General features: G+C 39.4%; 1 protein-coding gene across 6 annotated transcripts in view; it reads right to left on the reverse strand.

The window, feature by feature from the left end:
• Window positions 1-7,696: 7,696 nt before the first annotated feature.
• Asb15 (ankyrin repeat and SOCS box containing 15) overlaps window positions 7,697-15,338 on the reverse strand; it is a 57,140-nt gene continuing 49,498 nt past the window's right edge. For all 6 annotated transcript variants that reach the window (XM_040728528.1, XM_040728524.1, XM_040728526.1 and 3 more), the window contains 4 exons: window positions 14,203-14,374; window positions 12,078-12,648; window positions 11,160-11,313; window positions 7,697-7,918 (listed from right to left, as the gene is read on the reverse strand). In XM_040728528.1, the coding sequence (XP_040584462.1) occupies window positions 7,746-7,918; window positions 11,160-11,313; window positions 12,078-12,648; window positions 14,203-14,374 (1,070 nt within the window). In that variant the 3' untranslated portion in view covers window positions 7,697-7,745. The remainder of the gene's footprint in view (window positions 7,919-11,159; window positions 11,314-12,077; window positions 12,649-14,202; window positions 14,375-15,338) is intronic.

The following is a 15,338-nucleotide window of genomic DNA, read 5'->3' on the forward strand; positions in this document are numbered from 1 at the left end:
ATCTCCCACTCACTCAACTCAAAGATAAATGTCCCAATTAATGTCCCCACACTTTCAAATTTAAATAGTATATGTGACTTCTAGAACACATCAGTTTGAATCTCCTGAGGAAATCCCAGCAGGGACAGCTTACAAGGTAAAAGCAATGGCTGTCTTGTTCCTGGAATCTGAAGTGCAGAATGTGTGTTCCTGTTCAGGCCGTATGATGGAATTGCTTGTCGGTCCAATGTTAGAACTCAGGCAGGCACTCCCAGTGCCCCGATTCAAATTACTAGACTGTCTGCTGATGAAAACAGCAAATCCCCAGACATCCTCAGCAATCCCTACGGTTATATAACATGGGCTGTTGAGGTCAAATGAGTCTGTTCTTCCTCTTCCTACACATGTCTTCCCCCAAGAAGCCCCTTCCTTTCCTTGGCAATACTAGATGACTAGGGCTTCGTGAAACCAAAGATGATGTGAGGTTTTTATGTGCTGGGTTCAAAAGTTCTGTGCTAAACTTTCATCCTGTGGAACCTGTCAAAATATTTAGAGATGGCAGTGAGATACCACATATGGCTCTAACATAGGTTTGAATATTCTCAGATGTCATTATGACAGTCTGTAGTCCTGTTCCTTAGGATGAACATTTTCACTTCTACTGCTTCAGTCCTAATTCTGTTACTCTGTAATAATGGCAATGGAAAGCAGGTTTCTCATGTACTTATTTTATGTATGTATAATGATGATATGCTTATATCTTGTTCAAAATCAAGAAGCTAATAATATACAAAGCATGATTCAATCTGGTTCAGTGTCTGTCTTAATGATCAGATATATTTGCATGCTTCATATAAGAGTGCTAAAGCAGTACATATTGCTTAAGCTTGTTAGTTGGCAAATTTACATATATATATATTATCTAGAACATGCTGTTTTAAAATATGTATATATTGTAGAATGGTTAAATTGAGCCAATTATCATATGTAGTATCTCACATACTTACCTTTCTCTATAATGAGAATACCTAAAACCTAAACCACCCTTTTCTTTCTCTTTTTGGGGAGGAACTGGGGGAGTAGTTTGTTCTGGTTTATAGTGTGAGAGAGAATATTTGACCATGTTGGGAAGGTTGGCTGAGTGGCAACATAGCAGCAGGAGTACACAGGAACTGGTTACATTGGGCCAGCAGCCAGGTGGGAAAATGGACCTGATTATGAAGTCCCAAGGTTACCCATATTTCCTCCAACTCAGCCTCACCTCCTAAAAGTTCTTCTACCTTCAAAACAGCGACCCCTGCTGTTCAAATGTGCGTTTGAACATACGAGTGCTCAAGGACATGAGCCTGTGAGGTACATCTTACGTTCGAATCACAGCATTCTCTTCCTGCCTCTCATTGGCTATGGCGATCTCATCGTACAAAATGTATTTAGTCCAACTTTGCCTTATAGTTCTAATACTGTTTGAAAGTCCAAGGCCTCTTCTAAGACTCAAGGTGATCTCTTAACTATGAACCACGTTAAAAAAAAACACAAAACATGTCACATATATCTCTTAAACAATGGCACAGAGTAAACGTTCTCATTCCAAAAGGGAGGAAAGAGACGTAACAAGACAAGATCCCACCAAAGGAAGGCGAGGGCTAGGCATTGCAGCTCCTGGTCCAGGTCGTGTCCTTCCCCTACAACTAGTTTGCTTGCATCCTACAGGGATCGGCACTTTCAGCTTTCCTCTGCTGATAGCCAAATGTTTGGCATCTCCGGTATCCTAGAGACTCCATAGTAGCTTAAGTTACATATCTACAGCTTCACACCAGTCTACGCAAGGGATCTTGTAGAGAATCCAAACTTGCTACATATTGTCTGGTCTCAGAAGTAAGATTACATGCTCCCCTCACTCTTGAGTCTTGCATATTTGTAAATACAGCGCTACATCAAGGTTTGGTACCATCTCCAGACATATGTGAGCCTCTTAGGTCATAGCTACCGTGGTTAAAATCTGTAACATTTGCATTTACTGAACTGCCCTTAACTTAGGTCCACATATCTTTCCTTGTCAAACGTCACATTTTTTTTCTTTCCGCTCTATTTGCTCACTATAATTTGACTAAAAGGAGTGAGTACAAACTATGCCACTGCCTGGATATTGTGCTGTTTTAAAATTTCTTCTCTGTGGCCTTGAACTCACAGAGATCCACCTGCCCCTGCCTCCTGAGTGCTGGGATTAAAGGCGTGCGCCACCAATGCTCGGCTGCTTTGTTTATCTTTTATGGACATTCCAGATTTCAGGCTGCCATTATTATCTACACTCTTGAGAACTCTTTAACATGTTTAGCCTGTATTTCCCAACTTTCTCACTTCTCCTATAATCCAGTTCAGAAAGTCTCAGCTTTAGCGAACCAATGACTCGACTACTTGGGACCACTTTTTTGTATTGGCTGTTTTCTAGTTGGTGTGACTAAATACTGGACAAGAAGAAACGTGAGGGATGCAGCTTATTTGGCTCATGCTTGAAGAGATACACCCCATCGAGAAGAAGGGATGGTGGCAGGTTGCTTCCTGGCAGATGAGCCTGTGGCTGGGATTCTTCTACACCCCGTGAGAGTGGAGGAGGTGTGGCAGTGGAAGACTTCATGAGGATGAGTGTGCAGGTGGGACAACTCTTCTCCTGCCTTGGCAGAACAAGAAGCAGAACTCTTTTGGTAGGTGTTTTGTTTTGCTTTGTTTTGTTTTGTTTTTGAGACAAGGTTTTTCTGCAGTTTTGGAGGCTGTCCTGGCACTAGGATCAGGTTGGCTTCAAACTCACAGAGATCTGTCTGCCTCTGCCTCCCTAGCACTGGGATTAAAGGTGTGCCCCGCCACTGCCTGGCCTCTTTTGGTAGTTTTTACTTTGTGATGGCTAATCTTCACTGTCCGCTTCTCTGGATTTAAAATCACATAGAAGACACACCCTGGACATATCTGTGAGGGCATTTCTAGAGAGGATTAATGTAGGAGGGAAGATCCACCCTAAAGCTTGTGGCATTACCCCAGGGGATAGAGATCTAAACTCAATGAACAAGCTGAAGATTGCTAGATGGTTACCAACCAACTCTTCATTCAGATGTGAGAAGACAGCCTCATGCTTTTATGGCTATGTCTCCTCTGTCACAATGCACGGGACCCTTTCAAACCATGAGTCAAAATAAACCCTTCATTCCATATATTGCCTACTTTCAAATATTCCATTGTAGAAAGGAGAAAAGTAATTTATGTTGCATTATTATTGATAGTCACCATGTAGTATAACAAGCATTTAAAAATATTCATGTCTAATGGATATTTGCTATCATTTGACTGAAATATCCCCAATGCCCTCTCATATATAACAATTTCTGATAACTACTGCTTTCTGCTTCTGTTTTACGTTTTCAGGTTCTGCCTGTAATCGAGGTCATGTGACTTTCTATGCCTGGTTTATTGCACCTAAGGTAAGGGCTGCTTAATACAAAGTGCATATTCTTGTAGTACATACATGTACTGGTTAGTTTTGGTAAACTTGGCATCAACTAGAGTCATTTTGGAAAAGGAACTCTCAGTTGAGAAAATGTCTCCATAAGATTAGCCTATTGGCTGGGAGGCAGAGGCAGGCGGATCTCTGTGAGTTCGAGGCTGGGCTGGACTGACAGCATCCAAAACAATACAGAGAAACCCTGTCTTGTAAAAACAAAACAAAACAAACAAACAAACAAACAAACAAAAAGATTAGCCTATATGCAAGTCCATCAGTCATTTTGTGATTATAGATTAATCTGGATTATAGATCAATTCTGGGTGGTGCCACCCCTGGGTAAGTGGTCCTGTATGACACAGAATGCAGGCTGAGCAATCTATGGAGAGCAAGCCAGTAAAGGGCACTCTTCCATGGTTCTGCATCAGTTACTGTCTGACTTCCCTGGATGATGGGCCACAAGCTAGAAGAAAATAAACCATTTCCCCCTGAAGTTGCTTTTGGTCATTGTGTTTTTCTTTTTCTTTTTCCTTTTATTTATATTTTGTTTTCTCTGTGGCTTTGGAGGCTGTCCTGGAACTCCAGGCTGGTCTTGAACTCACAGATATCCGCCTGCCTCTGCCTCCCAAGTGCTGGGATTAAAGGTGTGCACTACCACCACTCAGCTAGTCATGGTGTTTTATCACAGCCGTTAGACATTAACTAAGGCAATATGGCATTGCAGCAGTATGATATTTAGATTGTATATTTGTACGTAATTGTTACATTAAGTGCACATGTATCATACACAGATACTGTAGTGTGTATATGTATATACACATGTGTAATGTTAATTTTAAATGAATAAGTTGAAACAGATATAATTTTTAATATATCCTAAATAATTTATGATTTGGGAAGTAGGTGCATGCTGAAGAATAATGGGACTTAAAACCCAAATTTGTATAGGAATATCTAGCAAAGGATACTATTAAAAAGATTAAATATTTTCTCTGTCATGACTCTCTTGTATTTTTCATGCTGTCTGATGCATATATTGATTTTTTAAAAGCCTGCATTGAATGGTGTGTTGCATATTTAAATAATTGTTTCCACATCTTCTGCATTGTCTTTCTTTTGTCTGGAAATATGCCATGTAATCAGGTAAAATGATTAAACCGAATTCTTCAAGAAGAACAAGGTTTCAGTGTGACTATTGAACTTGTTTAACCAGAAATGCAAGTATGATTTGACTGCAGCCTACAGAAAAATTAACCCACAACTCATTTGGCTGAGAGATCGTTTCCACTCTTTTCCACCCATGATCTCTGAATGAGACTAAACAAGAGCTACAGTGACTAAAACAGCCACAAGCCCCTTGGCAGCATGGGGAACTGGCATCCACACCTGTCTTGTCAGTGCACAGTCGGGACATTGGCACCGCTGTAGACTACTTGGCTTCTTAGCCTGACTGTGGGGAGCAGCTGCTGCCCTCTTCCATATAAAGTGACACGGGAGGGTATACACAGTCCTAGTCAGATAGGAATTCATTCCTCTTTCCATCTAGCTCTCTAAAACACAAATACACTGTTGGAAAGGTCCAAACTATAGTGAGTTTCAGACACAGTGTCATTTTTAACTCTTAAAATAAATTTTGTCCCTTCAAAAAGTCAAGACAATAACCTTTAGAACCTTTAACATGTGTGTCTAGTTCATATCTTTATATCCAAATAGTTTTTGTGCTTATTTACCCCAAACACATTTACTATCTGAAATACCAAACAGCAGACTTACAACTCCAGCTCTATTTGCCATTTATTTAGAACAGTATTTATAAGAAGAATCAATTTTAAGCACAATGAAGAAACAAAAGAATTATGAAATCTTGTACACGAAACATCACAGTTCAAAGTAAACACATTATGATATAATTTATATTAAAAATACTCAAGGAAATAAAATACATTAGAACCATAAGCCCTAATTATACAGGTTTCTTTCCAAGCTTATTTTTCAAAGATAACTGAAAGCAAATGCAATTCAGGAAATTTACAAGCTACTGGGATGTTAGTACCAAGAGAATATTCACTCTTATGATAAAATAAATGTAAAAAAATACTCTATTAAAATGTAAGACTAATCAATTTAAATAATTGTATTACTAAGTTTATATTCCAAGTCAGAAATCCAAACCCATCATTTCACCATGAAGTCACTGACTGTTTTTGTCTAGTTTGTATAGAACACTCATATTCTCAGCAATGTGCTTGTCTCTGAGCACACACTGGGAAGTAAAGCAGACAGGATCCTGCCCTCATGGAGCTTCCAGTCTAGCGTGGCATAGATTACTGCAGTACACTAGGAGCAGTTCTGGGCAGTGGCCTCCAGGCCAGAGGAAGCACCAGCTGAGCCGAGACCTGCAGTGTTGGGGTCAGTTAATCAGTGGGAGAGGGGCAAAAGGAAGAAAAAAAAGAGAGCTTCAGGTAGAGGGTGATGGAGACTTAAAGGTCCTGAGCTTGGATGGGAACCACTGAGTTGTGGAGCAGAGTGAAGTTTTGTTTGTCAGTGCGGAGATGAGAACAGTATGGTCAGTCTTTTCAAAGCTAATGCCAATCCATCTTAACAGCTGAGCTGACCACCATCTTGTTTTCTAGCATTCTAAGAAATAACCCCCTTTAAAAATGAAATGGTGATGGGGGGGTTGGGGGGAGGGCACGGGAGGAGGGGAGGGAAAGGGAGAGGGACCTGGAACTGACTTGTGAAGCAACCTTGTTTCTGATCTAAATTTAAACTGAAAAAGAAAAAAAAAAAGAAAAAAAAATGAAATGGTGAAGACGGGCGTTGGTGGCACACGCCTTTAATCCCAGCACTCTCGAGGCAGAGGCAGGAGGATCTCTGTGAGTTCGAGGCCAGGCTGGTCTACAAGAGCTAGTTCCAGGACAGCCTCCAAAGCCACAGAAAAACCCTGTCTCTAAAAAACAAACAACAAAAAAATTAAATGGTGATAATAGATGGCATACTTAAAGAAAAAAGAGGGCCATATTTTCTATTAATAAAACAAAACTCTGGTCTTATAAAACCTGGGAATCAATACAGAAGGCAAATAACAATGATACTTCTAGGAGTGGGGTGGGGAGATGCAGACAGGCTAAAGAGGAATGAGATAGTTAAGCATGGAGGTCATGGAAGAACTCAGCATTCATATCCCACAATAATGGGAGCGATTTTCTGTAAGGGAATGAGCTATGTTTAAGTCTCTGAAAGATCATTCCGGAATGCTCTGTGCGGTAGACCCCATGAAAGACAAAGGCAGGCCGGCCAGATAAGCAGCACTGAACTGTCTCAGGAAAAGGAAGATTACAGTCACACGTAGGGTGGCGCTTATGGGACTGAATAGGAAATGGTGGCTTTGGGAGGGAAACTCAAAGGCATTTGGTGAGTTGGCATGCTGGGTGAGATAATGGGTGGTGGTGATCAAGGCGGACACCAGGTCTTTCCCATTTGGAAACCGAATTGATTGCGCTAATACTGAAGTGCTGAATGTGAAGAGAGGAGGGTTTCATGAAGGGAGGATTTGAGCACACATTGGATTGAAGGTATCTTTGCGTTGAGATGTCTGTGAGGGCTGAGGCTGTGAATGTTACAGTCCCCGGCAATATGGTCCCAACCACGCAAGTGAATGGTGTTTCTCCGAGAACACAACATGACCAAAAAGGGCGGAGGACATGTCACTGGAGGACTGGAGGGCTGAGAGGGAAAACAGCCAGACACCCGTATGACGAAAACCAAGGAAAGGGAGTTAGATGCTGCAAGCAAGAGTCAACAGGAAGAGGGAGTGAAAGTCGGTTTTCACATTTAGCAACCAGGAATTTGTTAGGGACTGAGGAGTAGAGGGCTGTGGGAAGCCAGGCTGCAGGTGACTCTGCAAGTATGCAGGTGCTTTTCTGGAACAGTGGCTCTAACAATAAAACTGGGCAGCAGCTGGCAGATACATGTAGGGCTTTGAGAAAGTGGTTATTTGCTGTTTAGCCTAGATCCTCAGTCACTGACATTCAGTTGATAGGGAGAATTTGAAGACTTGTAATAACTGAAGACCATCAATAGAAATTCAAATACAGGGTATTGCTTATCTTAGGAACCTAAAAGTCTTTAGAAGTGTCCTTGCTCTTCCCATAGGGACGAGACACCACTACAGAATTCTCAGTGGATTTAGATACACTTAAGAATATAAAAGATTCCAATGACTTCTCTAGGGAAATCACATTTTAAAATACTTTAAGAATCACATTTTAAAATATCATTTTAACTTTAACTGTTGTCCGTAGAGATCATATTCTTTAAATAATAAGTATCTTCGAATTGCTGCTGGGAGAGGGAGTTTCTCCATGGAGGCTGGCTGGGAGAGTCGCTGGAGTCCCATAAGTCTGCGGATTTTTAACCGGCACAGATGCCTTAGTGAGCAGGGATTCTCTTAAAGAAATGGGAAAACAAGCAGGAAATTCAGAAGTTAATTGAAGATACAGATTGTTTCAGAGTGACACGAGGACTGTCTTTTGGAAAATACACACGTCAGTAGTTGATGGTTTTGACCTCAATTTGCATTTCAATTAAGTACTCTAGCCCTCTCAGATTTGGGCTCTAAGAGGTCTAGAGTTGCATCTGCATTTGTGCCAGGAGCCAAGCCTGGCTCCCAATGGATGTCCAGCTACAGTTTGTTAACAGACAGATTTTGATTTTAAAAACCAAATGGTCACATATTTCTCCTGTTTTTATAACTAAACATTATACAGATGTATTTCTTTACTTTCTCTGGTTTCTTTTAGTCTTTCTGATGAATATCAGTAAAACATCGTTAGACAGTTTCATAAATCATTCACAAATCAATCAGAGGCTTGTTTCCAGTGTCTGCTACATACCGGACACTAACATTTACGTATCGGCTGATATGTAAAAATATTAGAATTAAACACTGATGTTTTATACTGACAAAAAGAACCACTGAGGAGGCAGCATTACAAGTATACAAGTAAATGTTGGCCCTGGACCCAGTCAGCTGAGATTAAGATTCCGCCTATGTTATTTTGTGTGACCTTGCACAAGAGGCATAACCCCGTATCATTATTATTCTCACTTATGTAAGGTGGACAACAATAGTACCTCCTTCACAGGATTGCCTGAGGCTAAATAGGTTATATAAATAATTAGAAAAATCCTTGATACACTGGACCATAACATTCAGTAAATGTTTTGGGAGAGGAGAGACAGCTCAGTAGGTAATATATTTGCCGTGCAAGCATAGAGACTTGAGTGGTATCCCTGGGACCAATGGAAAAATTCAGACATGGTAGTGCATGCTTGTAATCCCAATGCTAGGAAGGCAATAACAGGTAGATCCTTGAAGCTCACTGGCCAGCCAGCCTACCTAGTCAGAAAGGGTCGGGGGAATGGCATATGTCGCTCAGACTTCTGGCCTACATATGCACGTATATATTCATGTGCATTTTGTATGGGTATACACACAAACACAACAAAAAGAAATGTTAGGAGTTATTCACTTCAGTGATGAAAGTGATTACATTTTTGTTATATTTGATTATTAAATTTCAAAATACATTCTTGGTGGCATATGCCTGTAATCTCAGCATTTGGTGGCCAAGGCAGGAATGTTACAGGTTTGATATATATATATATATATATATATATATATATATATATATAGAGAGAGAGAGAGAGAGAGAGAGAGAGAGAGGAGAGTTTCAAACTAGAGTGGGATGCATAGCAAACCCCACCTAAAAAATAGATTTGTACATTTTCTAAAAACTTGAGGAAAAATATTATCATCAAAATAGGGACCCTCCCACATTTTAATAAAATAGCAATTTCATTTTGCTCCTTAACAAACCAACCACCTTTCTATAGCCAAAAGAACTTTGATATCCAGTGGTTTACCATGCTCACAGCAACCAGCTGGCTAGCTGGTTGCAGAAATAAATCATTGAAATAACAAAAAAGCGTCCTAACTTCGTTCTTACCAGGAATATCTTACTAAAATCATCACAACTTAGAATTCATTTGCAATAAAAACAGTGGACCATTAATTCTCATTTCCTAGCAAAATCTGTGTTCCTTACAACAGAAATATCAGTGATGATTGCGGGAAAAGCCAATGTTACCAAGTAGGATAAACAAAGCTCAAATCCTGACTTTGTTGTTCCCCAGGCCCAAAACTTTGGGAAACTAATTTGTGCTTTAGTGGTGTTTCATTTTTAAATAGCCAAGTCATTTAAACCTTTTGGATTTGAAGTTTTTAAATGAGACTACCTACATACATGCATAGTCTCATAAATTACAACTATCAAGTAGGTGAGCATCTTTGAGTACCTGTCAGGTTATGAAACAGAACTTTGTCAGCCATAGAGAATATTTGCACAGCCTTGCCAACCTTCTTCCTTCCTTCTCCTACAAATCACCACAATTCTCACTTGTACAGCAATCACCCTCTTTTGAAGTTTTGTCGTCTAAGTGATCTCACCCCACACTAATTATAGGAGGGATTAAAAACTGATGTTCCTGCCTTGACCTCCAAATACTGGGATTACAGGACTATGCCTCCAAGACTAAATTTGTTTTAATATTGAAAGAATGTAATTTGAAATTTATAATCAAAGAAAACAAGAATGGAATCACTTTTATCATTGAAGTGAATAGCCCCTCCCACTTCTTTCTGTTGTGTTTGTGTGTGTATGTCTACATGGGTGTGGTCATGCTAGTGGATGTGTATGTGCATATGTAAGCCACAGTCTCAGCATCTGATATCATTCCTCCAGGGCTTTTGTATAGTTAGAGGATTAATAAAATCATTCAATGCCCTTTAAATATCTTTTGATCTTCAAGCTCCTTTTCTATCCATTTTTATCATGTCAATCATGAAGAACCCAAATGCCTATATTTTCCCACGGCTGGAATGTATTGCTATGGTGTCGCTCCATACCCCATTGTCTCCTCCAGTTTTTGGAAGGTGGTAGCTGAATCTAGAGATTGATCATTCTTATATCTGTTCTCTTTGTCAAATGATTTTTCTCTTGTCTGGGACCTCTATAATATGGTACCGACAATGGCCATGGTGTAACAAACACATTCATTTATTTATTCAGGGTATAAAATGATAGCTACTACATTTTCATTTATTATTTGAGACATTTTCATGAAGAGTTTTTGCTTAACTGTTTTTAAAAATGTCAAGGTTATTGATTTTCTATAGCTCCTTTGAAATGATCAGTTTTGGATTTTACGATTTCATGTATTTAGACATTTCGGACATATTTATGTTACACATTGAAACTACTGTGTTTTTGAAACTTGAGGGGTCCTCTTTGGCCACTGAGAGTTTCTTCAAGTTGGCACATGGACTCTTCTGAGCCCATTCTGGCAGTCACGGAGTTTCTTGGCTGCCTGGGGTGAGCAGATGCTCCAGGTTCATTCTAATGTATTTCCTTCCTCAGATAGGGACCCATCATCCTTTATTATTTCTTTTGCAGGCATTGCTACACCAAATTCTGTGTAAGAGGGATGCTCAGAGCTACTATGGTCATTGCTAATTGTAAGCTTTCCTAAGGCTAGAGACACACACTCACAATTACATTCACAAGCACACATACACACAATAAACAAATAGATAAAAATTTACAGTAAAGGAAACATTTGCTTTTACCTATTATTTGACGGATTTCTGGCCATTCTCTCTGTACTTCTAGCACAGACTTCAGTTTAGCACACAGAGGGACATAGTCCATGTAATCTACTAGTATACGGACAATGCTGCCCACCAGGTGCTTCATCCATGGAACTGTAATAAACTCACAGAACTGAGAAAATTGTTAACAGTTAATTTAGTGATACTTTTCATATATCATACACATAAGCAGTATTGCTATGAAAAGTTACTCTTCATCTTTTTACAGGAAAGAAAATATTCCTGCTTATGATGACCAAAAATGAAAAGGAGATGCCATGACTATTTCTTTGAACTAATAATACTAATTGCATATTCATGGTTCTCTTTGGATCAAAGTGAACACGACATGGAAAGTCAAAGCTTTATCCCTCTAGCCCCAATATCCCACCAATTGGACACAAGTGAATAATTGCATACATTTTAAAATTGTTTGACACTCTATTTCCAATCCAAGAAAATAGATAGACTTTTTTCTTGGCCCATTGTTGCTTATCTGTCTATAATAATAAGCATATAAATTAACACTGGTTTTGTTTTGCTTGTAACATCCTTACATGAGTGAAATGTTATTATTTAAACTGTAGATTGTATATATTTACTTAGAACATGGAACACCTTCCAGAACAGAGTACATATTGGGCTATAAAACAAGGCTTAATACCTCTAACACCAAAGTCATTCAATGATATTTAATACCACAGTGGTATATATCTAGGAATCATTAACAGGAAGAAATGTTAAAGTTTAAAAATAAAAGTTAAGAAACATGCTCTTGATCAACTTTGGGGGAGTCAATAAACAAATCAAAAGGGTTGAAAGCTCAAAGCCTGGAGATTCTTGAGACAAATACGAGTTAGGATACCAGCCCAAAATGAAGGGAAAGACGCGACTCACCGGGTTATCCTTTATTATACAAGATGTCCATCCTGGAAGCACCTCCTCCTGTATCTCTGACCACACAAATGAGTTTCCAAAGATGTCTCCATGCATGCAGTCAAAGCACAGTTCCACTTGGTAGCCATTATTCAGCAGGAGCCTTAGCATAGCCTCATCGTGTAGGGCATACTGGATGGCACTGGGAAAACGAGTGTCATTCACATGCATAAAATAGCAGTTGACGTTGGCTCCGTAGGAGAGAAGCAGCCGGACAATTTCATGGCTATTGGCCCTCACCGCCACAAGCAGACAGTTGAGGGGATCTAGGTTGGGGTCTGCACCTGCAGCCAGAAGAACTTCTGTGCAGTGGATGTCATTGTTAGAGACAGCAAAATAAAGTGCAGTCTTTCTCTCGTCGTCATAGCTCTGGGAAATGTGGTCAGCAAGCAGGGCATTGACATCAAACCCGCTATCAATGAGCAGTTCCAGGCACTGGGCATTTTGTCCGTCTGCTGCTGAGTGAACTGGTGTTAGGCCACTTTTCCGGATTGCGTGTTTGGATGTTACCGGGATGAGATATTTCAGAGCACTAGAGCAAAGAAGCAACTCCTTAAACAAACCCATTACATACAGAAAATCAGATAATTAAAAGAAACTTTCTCAGTAGATAAGTGGATTCAGTTGGTTTAGTTTTCCATGTTTCCTTTATATAAGTCTGTACAGACTTGTTTAGCCTTTGCAAATCAAGATACTCCTGTTCAATGTAATTTAGTTGAGTTTTAATTTAGTTTACCATTCTAAAAATTCCCAAGGAACATCCTGGATCCAATAGGTTTGAGTCCTCAGGACTCTCTCCACTTCACAGTTTTGTCTCTGAACAATAAAATTTGTATAATCAATGGGTGTGATTGCAAAAATGTCGAAGAGAATAAGTTCATCTGATAGCATAGAAACACACTGCATAACCCTGACCAATAGAAACCATGCAGTCTTGGCAAATTATATTGGACAGCATAGACACAACCCTTTCATTTAAAGATGAACAAAATGAAGGCTTAAGAGGGACCATGACTTGTCCAAGGCCATAAGTTCCATTTGAAAGGGAGGGATAGCATTTTAATCTTTTGATTCTTATTCTTTCTTTTTCATTGATCCCTACCTATGCCATCTATTAATACTGCCCGTGTACTTCCTGTCCCCCATGCAGCTCACAAGTGAATTCTTAGTGAAAAGAAGAATCTTTAGTATTTGATCAACCTTGCATCCATCCCAGATGAAACAACTGTCCATAGCTCATGTTTCTAAATACATGTGATGAATGCTTGTGAATTTCACACTTCACTAACCATCTAGACATTCGTGAGAGCCACAAGCAAGGATAACTTGATCTCCTGTGCCTAATTTGGAGCTATCATGTGTGAATTTATGGACCCTGGGAGTAAATCCAGGTAAACTTTAACAACATGTCACTTCGCATCAATTGTGCGTCATTGGCCCCTTAAATTTGCCAGTGTGGCCACCAGATATAACGAAGCCTAGCTACTTCAAAGTTTTTGAACTTATAAGATATTGTTAATTTTTTAAAACCATTATCTCTCAGTGGATAGTTTAATACTGTGATGCTGTATTTCCATTACTGTGCTGGTTATGACATATTTTATGGTTGAAAAGTTCACTCAACTGTGTGGGAAAAAGAAATTAAATTTATAATGAATCTTTTCTATTCAATAGTATATTTGCCATTATGGTACTATATACATATGACAATGCTAAGAAATAACTGCAATAAAACACAATATTGTTACAGTATAATGCTCAGTCAATGGTGAAATGTTTAGAAACTTTATAGCCATTTGTTGAAATATTTTTTAAACACAGGAAGACATTCTTTGCCAGTTGGTAAAGATTTCTCGATTATAACTTTATTCCTCTGCAAGGAATTGTTTTTATTAAAAGAATTGTATGAATTCATTCTGTGGAAATCAAGACTACAGAATGAAAGAGGAAAAGCTATCAAATCAATTCTAAGCATTGAAATACAAAATGTGTGAAAATTTCCCTTTGAGACTTGGAGAGTAGCATATTTTGTGAGATTGTACTGTATACACACAACTTAGAGTGATCACTTCAGTATCTTACTCACAGATAATGTCCCTCATAGGCAGCTCGGTGTATTGGAAGATGTCCTGCTCTGTTAGGCACATTGCCGCTTCCTCCATATTCCAGCAGGAGGGAAATACAGTCAGGGTTTCCACCTCCTGCTGCCTCGAATAACACAGACGCCCCATCATCCGCCAAAGCAAACACATCACCACCTGGCAGTGTAAAGCGTGTGGCTTAGATGGCTGAGTAGTGTTAAGTTAGTCTGTTAAGGTCATCTGTCATCTTCCTTTCTAGTTAAAGCTCAACAATATAGACTTTTGACCATCTATGTTTGGTTTTGGTTTGTTTTTCTGTTTTTAATAGTTTCAATAAAAGCTGGGAAACATATTTCATTTTATTAAACTTTCAGGGACAGAGAGTAACAAAAACACGATTGAAAAACAAGTCAGTTGCCACTATGGATGCATGCTTCCAGAATTATGATCATGAGACTTAAATTTGGTGACAATAGGTAGCACTCTTTTAATCCAACCAATAGTTATGGATACCTAGGAGGTGCAAACACAGCCCTAAGCTGAATTAGCCTACTAAAGGAGCTTACAGAGTGAATGGAGATGTAACTAGAGGACATACAGTGTATGATGCTGGAGGGACAGTTTTGGTAGGACCACACTGTAAGGGAAGAGAGACATCTTTGATTGTGGATCTGCTGCTTACTTCATGAAGTGGGATAGGGTTTGTTTTATGTGTCTCTATTTCTTTGTCTGTAAACTAGTATAGCATATTTCTAGGGGCTATGTGATAATTCAATTAAGTTACTTTGGGAAGCACAAAAATGTCAATTTTCACCCATACAAGATCCTTTGGGGATCATGTGGTTGACTGATAGATCAGGAATCTGGAGCTGGGCACTTACGTAGCCTAGGGTATCATAAGGAGGAGGTGGAGCTTTGAGGTCTCAGGGGTGAGGTATGACACCTCTGTTGGAGAATTCATGAGAATGTCTCAAGAGACTGACTTTGAATTTTGCTGAATGTGGTTCTAACCGAAAGCAAGAATCTGACCTATATTGAGGCAGAGAGAACACTCATATTCTATTTTACTGGAGTGGGACACATGGGATTGTAATAGTGAAGTGTAAGCCTGAAAAAAAATCTAAGTAATGCAGTTGCAGTG

This window comes from Mesocricetus auratus, unplaced genomic scaffold (assembly GCF_017639785.1).
Source record: "Mesocricetus auratus isolate SY011 unplaced genomic scaffold, BCM_Maur_2.0 Super-Scaffold_100019, whole genome shotgun sequence".
Lineage (NCBI taxonomy): Eukaryota > Metazoa > Chordata > Mammalia > Rodentia > Cricetidae > Mesocricetus > Mesocricetus auratus.